The sequence below is a fragment of the Tauraco erythrolophus genome, chromosome 6 (genome assembly GCF_009769465.1).
Source record: "Tauraco erythrolophus isolate bTauEry1 chromosome 6, bTauEry1.pri, whole genome shotgun sequence".
In the NCBI taxonomy this organism is placed as follows: domain Eukaryota; kingdom Metazoa; phylum Chordata; class Aves; order Musophagiformes; family Musophagidae; genus Tauraco; species Tauraco erythrolophus.
Genome location: NC_141470.1, coordinates 8,613,105 through 8,628,241, shown reverse-complemented (window position 1 = coordinate 8,628,241; position 15,137 = coordinate 8,613,105). Strand labels below are relative to the sequence as shown.

Sequence of the window (15,137 nt, the reverse complement as noted above, 5' to 3'; positions counted from 1 at the left end):
ATTGTAGGATTTGAACAGTATAGAACAGGTGAATCAACTTGGTTGTCAACAGAGACAGCATGCAGTATTCTGTGTTTGCATAAATAATGGTGGTTTTATCAAGCCATGTGGATCGGTGAACCTCCATGGTGCAATGTTTTTTAATAATTGAGGGAAAAGGTTTTCTTATTCTTTTTAGGGGTGATGGTCATTAGTGTTTATTAGATTTGATATTTCTGTGGTTTGTTTTGGTGATGGTGAATGGTATGAATTTAGAGGAAAACCAGTTTGTTTTCACAGTGTGCTGCATTTTAGAGCTGCAAAATGTAGTCTCACAATCTGCTTTAAACGAGACTTTTCAAGTTGTCCCTGATGTATAGCAGAGATAGTTGTGATGACTAATGAAAACATTTTTAATTATGAAATAGGAAGTGTGAGAGAGGGGAGGATCTACTTCAGATCAACTTTTCAATTATTAAATGATTTATATTAGACTGTTTTACACATCTGCTGTTTTTGCTCTTTTCTACTTAATTTCAACTTAAAACTGGGGGAGGGGCGAAGATTCTTGCTTACAAGTTAGCACATGGGGAGAGTTCTGTCTGGTATAGTTCATAACTGAAGTAAGTCAGAAAAAACGTTAACCTTAAGATGACCTGTTTTCTAATTTGAGAGAACGTTTTTACTCTTTGTTTTCCCAGTAGCATGCCTATTTGGTATTAATTCTGTGATGAATACCAAAGACAACATCACATTTTTATTGAATAGTCATGCTTTTTAAAGTGTGTGCAAAGGCAATCAAGACCAAACGAAGATATGCTTTTATCGAAGACTTAAAATTGACGAATATCCAGAGTTCATTAAAAAGAGTTTTTAAAAAAAATTCCTTTGTCTGTGGAACCTCTAGCCTCTAGCTCATAGTCAAACTAAACTTTTTTTAATACGACTAAATAGACTGCTTACTTGAGCTAGTCCGTAACAGTATGCTTTGTTTCTCTGAGTTCTCTTTTGCTTTTTTGTTTCTGTGAGCTTGCCTGAACCCTGCTTTTTGTTCTAGCACAGTAAACTATTCTACCATTAACTTGTCATCTGCCTGACAGGAGGGTGCCCTTTGGCCAGAGCAGGAGGAGAAGACCAGACAATACAGCAGGCTTTTCAAGGCAACAAACACATTCTTCCAAGACAGCAAAAGCTGCCAAAACCAAACCCCGCTATAAAGAGTGACCTGTCATGTGTTAGATTAGATAAATCAGGAAGAAAAATCTATGTCTAAGTGAACAAATACAAGCAAAAAGGTTATCTGATACTTTAGCTAGAAAGTTGAAACTTGGCAACAGTCAAGAACAACAAAGATTTCTGATAGAAAATATGCAAAGTTGATGCAGTTGAACAAAAAGCAACTTAGTAAACAGTTGTTATCATAAATAATTTGCAGTAGAAAAAAAAAGTTCACGTTTTGTAGCCCCAGGTGTAGTGAAAAATAGAAGAGCAGAACAAAAAAAATATTCTGTATCATTACAAAATAAAATGGAGCTGCTGAACAGCAGTGTGTTATTGAAGGTATACAAACAGATTTGCAAACCTTCTGCTTCAATCTAGTTATGTCTCCATTTTCTGGGGAATATTTACTGGCTTGGAAATAAAGATCTTGTTTTCTTTAAGGAGATTTTCATGTGTTCCTCTCGTATCTGTCAGTTTGAGTCAAAACCTAAAATATATAAATGTTCACACTTTTTTTCTGCCTTGCAGAAAATGTGTTTATTCTTTGATCAGTATCTAACTGTAACTTTGTTTTCTTTTTTGTAAAGAACCACCATTTTGGTTGTATTGAGAAAAGTTGTGTGCACTGGAGCACTTTCAGTGGTACTTGCAGTTCTCCTGGGTAATTTGCCTGCGTACCATTGCATGCACACTCAGATAGGGCTGCTTCTTTATTAAACCTCTCTGAAGTGAAATGACAGTAAGGGGCACTATTAACATGTAAACATATATACATAGAAATGCTGTAATGTTTGTGCTTTCTTCTGCAGCCGTAGTAAGGCATTGAGAGGTTTTAATGCCAGTTGTTTCCCTGAGACAAGAGCAAGAAGAGGACGCTTCTGAAAAGCTTGACATTGTCTTCTGTGTCTCCAGAGTTCTATAAAACAGGAATACTTGACTGCCTCTCTGCAGTTGTGTTCACCAAAGTATTACTGTTTCTAAATTACTTTGAGAATGCCAAACAAAGTGTGCTTTTTAAGAGCCCAGAGTAACAGTAGAAATGTTGCTGAGGTTTTGCTTATTTTCATCGGGCTGGTGTGTCATGGCTTGCCTTGTACATCATGGCAGAAAGTAGAAGGTCAGTAGGTTTGGATGAGGATGGTGGGGAAGCACTGAAAAGTGTCATCTGTCAAGTCAGTGATAAAGTATTGTGGAGAAATCAGTGAGAATGACTTTATAAAACTTACTGAAAGCAACACACTCACAGAGAAACTATTATCTTGGAAACTGTTAAAATAGTAAAAATACTATTACTGCCTTTTAAAACTGACAGAGCAAAGGTGCAGGCAACAACAGAGAGAAGATTAATAGAGAAAGATGATGCTTGCTTATAGATTTTTCATTTCTAGACTGCTACTTGGATACTTTAACAGCTTTACCCAAGACACCCCACAGTAACGCAACTGAACAGATGGGTGTCTCTGCAAACTGCGTTTGGTTTTAGTTGTTTTACATGAAATAATCAAAAGATCTCTACGGAACCATTTTTGAGTAACATACCCTGCAGACAGAATAAATAAGGCTTCTAGAAAGTGTTCTCCACTCCACTCAAATGCATAAATCCTCAGAGTAAAAACTGTTTATTGTTAGTGTGTTCTTTCGATTCTCTACAAGATACGTACTAGCTATCTTTTTCTTGGATAATCTGTTTGCTTTTGAAAGAACTTGTGGGATTTGTGTTAATAAAATCCAGATTCTTTAATGTGCAAGAAAGGGACATAGTGGTTTACAACTTTACCATCTTTTCAAGTTGGAAGTTAATACTTAGATATTTTAAATATGGTGTTATTGAGTATTGAATGGTGAGAGGAGATGAATAAAAAGGTGCTTAAGTGATTCTGATGGGACCAGTGAAGTGAAAGTTTACTTCATTGTTCAGTCTATTACTGACCTTTATGACTGCACACTATATAAAACTATATGTGTATATATACACACACACATTTACTTATATAATATTATGCTACTAGTGACTGCAGCTAGGCTTTTCATAAATTCATGCATGCTCACAAAACTATTTTAAAGGAGAATATCTAAAGATTGTTAAATTTCAAGGCTTCTCTACCTTTTGCAAGCTGCAATCTTAGGGATCAAGTGAATGCGAACTCAAAATCTCTATGTAATCTTTTTTCTTTTTCAAATTTTCTTCCTTTTGTGTTTTCATTTAGTATTATTGAAGACATCCTTTATCAAAACTGTTAGTTTCATGGTTGAATTATTTAGTAGCTTGTAGTATATTCAGCAATTTTGCAGATGTTCTTTAGAAATTATCTTCTAACAAGCAGAGAAGAAGGAAATATGGTGTATCTGGGAGATGCTGCCTGTACAGCTCCTGTATGTTTTACTTCAGGAAAATGAAGAGTGAGTGGAGCAGATGACTACAGGAAGGGGATGGATTGTTCCTATAGAAAACTTATGTGAAACAGCTCTGATTTGTTGCTGCACCTCTTCCAGACTCTTCACAGCAATCTTCTTGTCTGGTTGAAAAAATATAAAACTTGACTTTCAGAAGCATTAAGTATGCAGTTGCAACTGAAGTAAACAGAAGCTTATTGTTTTGAAAATTGTACTTAGAATTTTTGTTGTCCTTAGTAGAGACAATGTAAAAACCAAGTTAATGCGTTTCAAGTAGATCTCCCAAAATTAATAGATAGGAGTGACAATGTTGGGCCTAATATTCCTTTTTTCCCCAGCTCAAGCTTGGAACTAGTCCCATCACCATAGATGTGATTTGAAGATGAACTTGTTCATTTTAGTTCTTACATACCATGGTCATAAATGCCTAGAGGCAGGAGAAAGGGAAGTAAATTCTCTGTGCCTGGTCAGGATGGGTTCTCATTAAATGCAATGCATGCCTGAACAGTTATATCTTATATATAATAGGCTGTAGTAATTGCTTCAAGTTGCATTTCTAATTTTAAAGCTTGTTCATATGTATATGTTGAATACTCTTTAATTGTGTTGCGATTTTTATCAAGCGAAATTAGGATTTCCCATCTAAAGTTATACGTTCAGGAATAAAACTGCATGCCAGGATTTCTTGGCTGGTAATTCTTGTCTTCAGGGCTGTAGCATCTTGGTCCCATGTTCTACATAAGTGTTGTGTCCTGTCGTTACTGAAGTAGCCATTCTGGAATGGGGCAAGATATTAAAAGTTATCCTTAAATTTTAAATATACTAAACTAGATCTCTTTGCATGTGTCTCTAGTGAGGCAACTTAAAATTTTGTATATCTTAAAAAGGGATGGGAAGGTTCCAAGATTTAATTTGCATTGTTTGAAATGGTGCATTTTTCCAGGGCATGTATGTGTTGAGGAAGAGTGCTATGGCTGCTACCATGTGTTTGCTTATGTAGATACCTAAATAGCTTGCCTGCTCAGGTTCATTTGACTTACATACAAAATAAAAATATTTTCTAAAACTGCTAGCAGTGTGCAATATACCCATATATGAATGAGCAAGCCACAGCAAAAGAGAGAAGATATCCCCTGCAATACTAAATGTTGTAATTGCATTTAGAGTAATGCTGAAGGAGAGAATAAATCTTTTTCAAACTGAGAAATACAAACAATGTCTCTTTTTTTTTGAAGCATATAGTGAGGTAGAATTTCAGCGCTCGTGGAGTCAGGATAGTGGCTGATGGAAATCCATTACAATATCTTGTCCATAGGACATGGAAATTTCTTATTTAAAAATAAGATAATTTGAAGGCAAATTTCTCCATGCAAATCCTGTCATGAGCAGATAAATTATTGCAAGAGTAAGACATATTGTGGAAGACATGGTTTTGATAGACTTTGCAAAAATAGAAAAATAATTTTAATGCTACCTTGTGATCACCATGTTTGCCTGCAATAGCCTTATATAATCATGATAAAGACAGAGTACTGATAATGGGACTTTGAATTCAAATTCCTGACACAGTCCCCAAGAAAAAACTGATGGTGCTTGGCCTGTGGCCAGATAAACCTTCTAATGTTTAGTCAAGAAAGTTGTCAGCCCAGTTAAGCTCAGCCTTCTTGCTGGCCAAAGGTGCAGGTTAAAAAGATGCAGAAGAGACAGAGGAACATGTAATAGAAACTTCTCTTATTTTTGTGACACGCATGTGACCTCTGTCACTGGCAGTAGCTTGCCATCTTCTGGTCTTCTTACATGAGGCAGCAAGCAGCTTTGTTTCCGTTGTGCAGTCAGAAATGCAGGCACAAGGCAATCCTGTCTCTACACTGAGACGATACTGCAGGCTAACCAAGAACATGAATTTACAGCATAGTACCTATTCCACACCAGTTCCCTATTCAGTTTTTTGAGTACTGGTAGTATTCTGTCCTTACTTTGTGTTAAGTAGATATGAGGTAGGTTATTCCATGTTCAAAATGTCAATGCAAGAGAATAATGCCAAGAAGATAGTGATGGAGAAAATTCATATGCAGAATTACTTAGCAGTAACTTTTCCTTGAAAACAAGCGCTTTTTTTTATTTATTTCATTTTTAGAAGATTAACTAAGCCTCTTTTATAGGAGAACTTTTCTGATCACATAATAGTGGGTTATAATTAAGAATTGCGTTGGTTAGCCTTGGAGGACACAATTAGGCACAGCCTAGGGATGACTTCAGTTCCTGTGCTTTGGCATACAGGAACCAGACTATACAAATAGTGAAGCACTGCCTTCATGTGCCTTTATAGATTTGTCAATTGATGAACGTTAATTAATTCGTTGCTTTAAAGAAGAAAAGCTTAAAAATGCAAACAGGGTGAATTGTGAAGTGGCTAAGGAAATTAATTGTCAGCAAGATATTTTTGTAGCATTCAACATCTAAACATGGCAAAACTGCTTTTTCAGAAATTTCTGCAATGTAATTTCCTAACTGCTTTTTAGAAAAGTTAATTCCATATCTATGTTTTTAATTTGTAGGTACATCGAAACCTTGAAGGAGCACAAACCAAAAATTGTCTGGGATGAACAAATTGCTGAACACTACTTTGAATACAAAAAGTGAGTTACATTTATTAACTTACCGTTCTGCAAATATTTTTGGGCATGGTCCAGTACACAATCAATTACCAGTTAACCATAGTATGCAACTGAATTCAGCAAATGGAAGTTCTGCTGTTTGTAATCTGTATGCCAACACTGAACTGCAGCATAAAAGTGCTTCAGGCGAGAAAAGTAAATCAGAGAAGGATTAATGAAATAACATACGCTAAAACAATCTTTAGAAGAGAAGTCTAATGAGTCATATCTTTAGAAGTTATCCATCAAAGTTATCTGTTGAGTGTCAGTTAATCAGAGACTGTGAGATTAGTACTGTGAGCTGTTGGGTGATTACCAATAACTCGGCCAAAAATAGGTCTGAGAAAAATCTGTGGTAAAAGAGCCTGTTTTTAAAAGTCCTAATGGTAAGATTGGTCAAGCAACAGACCTCCACTAAATGGAATGGACTGTAGAGAAATGTAGTGAGAGTAGTATCAAGTGACTTCTGGAAAAATTTTTTAAAAGGACTAAAAGCATGAAGGGAAAAGCTAATAACTTTCTTTGTCCTTCCTTTTTCCTTATGGAATGACAAGAGGATTCCTGATGCTAGCAAAAATCCATTTAAACCAGATTTAAAAAAAAAAAAAACCCACAGCAACATCTTATTAAGCCTCCATAAATAATTTGCTGGTTTTGTATGCAAATATACAAAACTATGGTAAAATTATACAAACAAAATCCTACTGCTTCTACAAAACTGTGACTTGTACATTACTTAATTCATTGGTAATGTGAAGAGACACCACTGAAAACAAGACTAAAACACATTTTAAGGTGCTTTAAGAAAAAAATAATCAGAATTACTTCGTTATTTCCAAAATATCTTCTTGGTTTAAGTATTTTTAGCTGTTAAAAAAACCCCAAAACCTAAGTATGTGCTATGACATATTCATGTCATAAGGATGTGTGGGAAAGGGATAGCTTGTCAGTAGTACTACATCGTTTGCCTTTGAAAGCCAGTCTTTGGAGATTCTTGTTTGTGGGCTTTCTGGAGGAATTTTTGATGCATAAAGCACACTGGATCTGCAAATCACTCTAAACTTCCCTTGCTGTGCTGTGCTTGGCAGGCAGCTGTGTGGCTCACCGTGTCTGCAGTGGTTCAGACAGCTGCAGGGCAGGGTAATTTAAGGGAACTCTTTTTCACTTACCCCTTTGGTTTGCAAAAGTTCAGTTACACTGGATGGGGATGGCAACCAGGCCTGAAATACGCTTCACTTGTAAAGCATCTCACCTGGAAATCTTGCATGTAAGCAATCAGATCATGAACCCTTACACAAAGCACAGCTAATGATTTTCCTGTAGCAGACAGAGACTAACTTTACAAATAGTTACAGAAATCTGGTGTCTCTGAGTGCTTGTCCCAGTGCACTTTACAGGTAAGTATGCATTTACATATGTTGGGAGATTTTAGGAGCAATTCCTACTTGGTCTGTCCACGCACTCTGCACTTCCTCCTAGCCTAACTGGTAAAGTGGTGCTGTGAGACCGCTTGTAACTCATCCTTCTCATTATTAGGGGTTTAAAATGCAGCCTTGGTGTCTATGCCCAGTGTAGCTTGCCCTGCCTGTATATTTTATACTGCTAGTGTTTAATTTAACCTGAAAGATAGTAACTTGGGGAATTGGGGAAAATCTTTCACAGTTTGCACCTAACAACCAAATGTTGGTGCGCATTTAGTAGGTGCAACTGTTTCTTACTGCCTGACAGTTTTATAATCTGGTTGCAACAAGATATCTCAGTGTGTTTACTTAGATCTACTATCAAACCATCTTTGTTGTGAGATCTCTTCTTGGATCCTCTATTTTCACTGTCAGCCTTTTCACCTCTTTTAAGAGCTGTCCTTAAGGCCACTACAATACGGTAAATAGGTATCTTGTCTGACTCTGCCTGTATTGTATTTTGTTGTGTTTTCTTGGACAAAGTGTTACACCCAAAGAAGTTTGGAACTTTCATCTTAATCATGACAGTTACCCGATTTCTTCCCAAATTTTGTGTTAGTTATTAGGAAACTGTGCTCTGTTCTTTAGATGTTTTGAAAGGCCTTATCCCGAAGCTATTTAAGGAATCCTTTAGATAACCAGGGATTTTTGCTGGTGTAGTTGTGGCATGATGCAATTGCTATCCAAAAACTCCTCTAGCAGGTCTTTGACTGTTACAGTCGTGTTTTGAATGTTGTAACTTTCCAGCTGCTAGCATTGACAAAGCCCATTTAAGTAGGATGATTTTGTCAGGAGGACCTTTTTGATGAATGTTGCTGTAACTGATACCTGCAGGACAGTGACACAGTTGTATACTTGACTTTTAGATATGTTGTGTATCTTCTTTTGATGGCTTTTTTTTCCCCACCACTTTGGATTTATGTTCTGTAATATGTTTGTATCTATAGTAGAAAAGGGGCAGGAGTAGAAGTTTTTATCTGCAGTAGCAAAGGGAAGAGAAGTAGAGAAGATTTTGGCCCTATCCTGCCCTCAATAGATAGGATAGCCAGCGTGCAAGTATGGAATGAATGGAAGTTGATGGCAAAAGTGTCTGATTTCAGAGACAAAGTGCCTCAGCTTCCAGAGTGGAATAAACGCTGGGTAAGAAATCTTAAAAATATGAGCTACTAAATAGCAACTAGTCTCTGTCTTTGATACAGGCGTATTAATGCTTATGTGCTGAACATACTAGTGTACATTATTTTTAATAGCAGTAACTTCTTCAAAATAAAATCAGCAGCTTTCTTCAGCACTGTCTTTATTTCCTTTTAGTGGGAAAGAATAAAATTGGTTTTGAATACTAACCTCAGCTAAAAATCCTATGGGAATCTATCGAAGCTGTTGTGATTATTTGGTTTTCCTGTTTTGCAGAAGTAAAGGAGGAAAACATGCCGTCTTCTACCCAACACTGAAGGTAGGTGCCACTTTTTGATGTCAGAGGGCTGTAAGAGGAAAGACATGTTTTCTTGACTTCTTGCACTATTGAGACACTTCAGAAAATGTTGAACTGGGTTTAGGATTTTGTGAAAGAAGTTTGCCCTCATGTAGTTGTTATGATTCAAAGCTTCAGCTGCCTGTACAAGAAGATTGTTTTTTCTATCATCTCATGCGTAATGGGGTTTGGTGAACTTTGAAGATTGGCTGTGTCTAGAGATAAGATATACCAGGGCAAACCAGTGCCCTGAGAGGACCTGTTTGAGTTCATGTGCTAACAGACGTGCATCAGCAGATGCATGTCAGAAAAGAGACCGAAGAAATTTTCCTTCTGATCATGATGGGTGGAAGCTTGGGGAACTTTTGCCTTCCTCTGTAACTGGGTCCTGATTCTCCCTGTCAGCCTGCATCGCCCTTTTTCTTCAGTTCTGTTTCTGTGGAACGTTATTTTAGTGTTTTGAAAACTTAGGCATTTGGCCTTACTAAAGTCCTTTGACAGGACATACAATTTCTGTCGACACAATAGTCTGCAGCATACCACAATACAGGATAAAATTGTTACCTGCAGCCTTAGTTCCTAGGAAGCTGTCTTTAGATTTTCTGAAATTAAGCTAAAGGCAGCATGTTAAGCTTCTGCTGGCTTTTAATATTGGAAGGACGTTGCTTCTGTATTGAAAGTATATAATATTTACAGAGAACGGTAACATTTTATATGGTTAAACTAATTTGAAATGACCCAAAGCTCTGTTTTTCTGAACAGGATTGATTTTTATCTTAAGTTACATTAGTACAAGGCTATTTCCCTTCATCTCTCTAATGTTCGTGGAAGTGCTAGCACATATGGGATATTAATTGCCACGTCCGTGTTCTTGCTAGTAGTACCTGTCTGAGAGTGTTATAACAGTTCATTGTGAACCTCTCAGAGAAAAGATTGTGCTGCATGTTGTCATGCCATATTCTCTTTGGCCTTGTGGAAGGATTTCACCCTGCTATTGTCAGTACTAACCAGGTTAAGAACACTCATTCCTGTCCATTTCTTTCATTACTTCTCTAACAGATACTCAACTGTTGTGGTTGGTGACTTTATGGAAACAGGTGTTCTTTCCAATTTCAACAAGCTTGTAATAAAGTATTTTGAGATTTGTATGCTGGGGCAAATCATAGAGTTGTTCACATAATGATGATCAAGATGGCTGGGGAACGCTTAATTTTATTACCTCATGACAAGTGCGTTTCTTCCCCTTTTTAATGTTATAATCACTTGCAGGTTGCTCAAAATTGGTTTGTTCATGATTAGCTAAAAGCAGTCATGAATGCCAGGCCCAGTGGGTCTGTTAAGGCTTTGATAACTTTGTTCTGTTTTCTATGGAAATGAATTTTAAACATCTCTGGTGTGAGCAGTTTAAACATTGCAGTGCTGCACCTCAAAGTAAGAACACCTGAAACTAAAAGATTGGAAAATAATTATTTTTATTATCTGAACTGAAAGAAGTGCAGAATGTGAATTGTGGCTAAACTAACTCTAAATCAATGGCTGGAGCTCCAATAGGGATACTTTAAAATATTAATCTTCCAGAATCTCTTTAAAATAGAATTGTGATAATGAAAAATTTGACTCTGTCCTGGGAGAAGGCAAGGGTAGGTAAGAGATCTTGATGGTATCTGACAAGTTGTTGTAATTGTCTTCATTGGTAAAGTTTTATTCTACCCCAGAGACATTTCTGGGAAGAGTTAGAGTTTCTGTACATTGTGAAATGATAGCCTAAATTAGAATAGTCCTTTGCATAGTTCATAAATCTGATTTATTTCTGTGGCATTTTGTCTATTTAGCTGGTTATCTTTTATTAGGTCATTGAATTAACTGGTGCAATTAACTGTCTCTTACTGAATGATTACTTCCTAACCAGAGAGTATTTGAAATATAGACTAGGTTTTTCAGTATCTGGTTGAAGGATAGATGTTTTTAAAAAGTTTGATAATGGCGTGAAGAGATAGCAGCATGGAGTGTCTAATGTCTCTGACTAAAAGGTAATTGCTTTATGTGTCTTTGTCTTAGTCCATCCAGTTGCGCGTAGAGCTTGCAAAAGAACTGGGGACTGGAATATCCATCTGGGAACTGGGACAAGGCCTGGACTATTTTTATGACCTGCTTTAAAATAAGAGATGATCTGGGAAAGATTTTATTTGCTTCACTGAGATTCCGCCTTCAATTAATTTGGGTATCCTGGAGAGGTGATTTTTAAAATGTTTTTTGTAATTTATATCAAATCTGTATTAAACTTGCATTTTTCCAAATAAAGAACCATTTCTGATTTGTCATACAGATGTGATTGTTGGTATCTGATAAAATTCAGAGAAAAATAAAAGCCAAAACAGAAATTTCTTTTAAAGTTCCTGAATTCAGAGTCATTGAAAATAGACCAACATCGCTGGGACGGCATCAGAGTTGAAAATATTTTCTGAAATGTGTTCTACAAGAAATTAAAATGGACACGTTAATGCCATCTGATCAAAGTTTAAGACGAAGACCTCTCAAACAATTGCTGGTAATAAGCAAAGTAAGTGAACAAATAAATCCATCAGATTATGTCCAGCAAATTTAGTATCTGCTGGACCTTCTACGTCTTGCTGTCTTCTGATAAGGTAAGTCAATGTAAAATGTTGGGGAGGAGATGAGTTAGGTAGCTTTCCCTCAAGCTGGTAGAAAAGCAAGCACTGACAAGCTAAACTGTTAGCTCTGTTTGTTTTTTCCTGTTAGTAAATTTCTTAAGTAGTTCAAAGTCATAGTAATTCTAATTTATGGCTTGTTTCTAAATTGGTTTTGTTAGAAGGGGTGCTTTGTGATTTCTGCCTTCTGCTTAGCCTGCTTAGTGTCTCAGTCTCCAGTATTTAGCAGTAGTGCGTGAAACATTAGTGGTCAGTTTGTGGGAACGGTGATGTTCAGCACCAAAGGCTAGAATGGTAATGGCAGGTGACATGGATAGCCACAATAGACGGAGCCCCAGAGCAGCTCTGACGGTCCCTTGACTTGAGTAGGTTCCGTGACTGTGCTCAGCAGCTTTGTGCAGGAAGCTGATATTCTTGAGCTGTACACATTGATGCCTTCATCTCCACAATACAGATTTTTTATGAGCCCAAAAGCTGTAACAACCCATCAGTTTAAAAACAAAGCCCTGCTTTTTAGTTTACAAAATTTGTGTGTGTGGAAATACACAGGCTTCAAGGCAGTTTCTTCTAAGGAACTAAGAGGTGCTGGGAATTTGATGAGAGTGTCATTGGTCACCAGCAGAGACTCAGGCAATAGCTCTATACTCCCACTGGTATTCTTCTTGCCATTTACAGTTGTCACAAAAATAACTGCACTCCTCTGTTTGCATCCGCCCTTCCCAGTAATTAATCTCAGTGGGGAATTTATCTGCCCCTGCTGTTTTCAGCAGAATAAATCCCACTGTAATCCACCATTGATTAAAGAACTATTGATCTTCACCTTTCTGATTTAGTTCTGGCATCTCTCGACTTCTCACATTGCAAGCATCCAGCAGGGTTTACTAATCAGGCTTCTTTCTTCCATACCATTAGTAGTAAGATAATTTGCTATGTGAATCCTTGTGTTCAATTAACTTGAACTTTCTAGTTTGTTCAAAAGCAATTTAAAGTCACTCTGGCAATGGTATCTAGAATAGCACAAGAAATTAAATTCTATTACACTGCTTTTTCTGCTTTCAGTGGCGTTACTGAACCAGAATGTCTCAGAAAAAATAGTCCATAAGAAATGGAAGGGATTCTCATCTGAAATGGCATCCATTTTTACATTAGCTAGTAGATGGCTTTCAAAACTGGGTGTGGGGAAGAAAACAATATTTCATTTTAGCTTCTTGTTTCCTTGCTAGAAAAGATAAATGTAATTGATCATGGTTTTAGTAATATTTTTTACATTCCATGATGATTCTCTGTGAAGTTCAAGATTCCTGTTTGTGAGTAAAGCTGTGTTAGAAAGAAGTGTCTTTTCCATCTTTTGAGATAGAATTAATACCTCTGTGTGTCAAAAAGATCAAAAAATAAATACCAGATGAGAAGTACATTGTGGTTTTGAGCCATCCATGGTATATAGGTCTCTAAAGGCATAACATGTTTGTTGCTTTAGAAATAATATTCCAAAAGAAACAAAGTTGGCATAATTCTTTACTGTGAAGTTCTCTGTTAAAAAAAAACACAAAAGTGAGCACCAGAAGGCATGAGAGCTGCAGAATGAATGCAGATTGGCTTCTGATGGCTTGATCTTGTATTCACTTAATTTATCAGTATGTGGGAATGTCAGGTTGTCTTTTATTAGATATCAGAGAATCCCCAAAGCGGTGTGGCATCAGTAAGCCACCATGAAAACAGGTTTCTTTTGAAATTTGCACCTCACCACATGTATGAAAAGATGAGACAGGAGAGAGATGTTTGTATGAAAGTGGGTTCTGCAGAGCATCTGTTTTTATGACTTTCCCTCAGACAAGCGGGGAAAACTGCATGGAGGGCAGAAGGTGGGTGGGAGTGCTGGAGTGGCACTGCTGTAAGGACCATAGCGGGTGACTTTCATTCCCCTCATTTCAAAAAGAGCAGAAAGCAGTGCTTTACAAGACAAAGAAATATTTTTCTGTGAAGCAAAAAAAAAAAAAAAAAGTGTTTGTTTTTTCTTCCATAGAAGCAAGTACTCCTCAAATGAGGTACTTGCAGGGCAAGGCCAAAGATATTGAACTTAAAGAATCAAGGGTATGGATGGGGAGAAATATCTAATGTTGCTATTAAAACAGCTTACATCTAGTATGGCAAGCAGTGACATGGAAGTGTATTTATTTCAACAGAATATGTCATCATTCCATTTCAAAGATGCATTTAAGAAAAAAACCCCTGTGCTCTATAATTTAGTTCTGTTGCAAGAAAAATTTCTGTATATTAGGGTGAGATCTCGGGTGCTGTGAATGTAAAGGTACCTTTTAGCTACCTGAGGCCAAGCAGAGCTTTCTTCCAACTGACCTTTGCTTTTGTGTTTCCCCGTGTTCCTTTTTTTGGGTTAGACTCACGCAGTGTTAAGATAAATACATTTTTCTGCACAATTTTTATTGCATTCAGTAAGAAAAAGGAATAGCAGCTGATTCTGTTGCAACTGGCCTTCGATATGAAGCTCGTATTTTTACCATCAATTATTGTCCCACACTTCATTTCAATAGTTAGCAAAGGGTTTTTTATATCTGTATAGAACTAAGTATCTTATCGAGACAGAAAAAAGGACTTCTCTGGCTCCTTGCGGGATCACATGGAGCATACTTCTGGGATAACAGCGTCGCATCTTATCTCAGGAAACGTATCTCTTGTGGTAAATGTATCTGTCTTGAAAACCGGAGCTGCCATGGAGTCTTTGTTATCAGAAACAGTTTTAACAGAGAATTGTGGAAAATAAATTGTTTAGCTTGACTCATTGTGAGATGCTACTTCTTCAAGGAAAATTGCTTCGGTACCTTGTTTTATAAATCCTTTTTGTTATCATATGTAGGTGTCAAACTCCAGAATTAACTGTAGCTTCCAGGTAAGAAAGTTGGGAGTGAAAGAGGTAAGGTAGACATAGGATGACAATAGGAAAACAGCTTCTTTAACCACTTCTTAGTTATAAAGAATTGTTGAGTGAATTGTGACCATTCAGTGTGGTGTGTGGGCCTGAGTAAAAATGTAAAATACCTTTTCTGTTTCTGCTATGAGCTACTAGTGATAATTACTTTTAAGAGTAGGGGCGGTGTTTTGTGCCTGCTTCTCTATGGAGACTGAAAAGTTAATGGATGTTCACAGGAACTGTAATTACAATCTCTCCTGAATTGGGGGACGTGTCTTTTGAAGTTTACTGTTTTGATTAATACACAGTGCAGCTGTTTGACTTCCATTAAACAAATGGCAGCACAAAGCAGATGGTTTC

At 36.9% G+C, this 15,137-nt stretch overlaps 1 protein-coding gene across 1 annotated transcript in view; it reads left to right on the top strand.

Annotated features, from left to right (window-relative positions):
• The window catches only part of CHID1 (chitinase domain containing 1), a 192,907-nt gene extending 181,499 nt beyond the window's left edge, over positions 1-11,408 (top strand). The window contains exons 11-13 of the mRNA XM_086613453.1: positions 6,153-6,233; positions 9,122-9,164; positions 11,241-11,408. Of these exons, the coding sequence (XP_086469579.1) occupies positions 6,153-6,233; positions 9,122-9,164; positions 11,241-11,339 (223 nt within the window). The 3' untranslated portion in view covers positions 11,340-11,408. The remainder of the gene's footprint in view (positions 1-6,152; positions 6,234-9,121; positions 9,165-11,240) is intronic.
• The last annotated feature ends 3,729 nt before the right edge of the window (positions 11,409-15,137 follow it).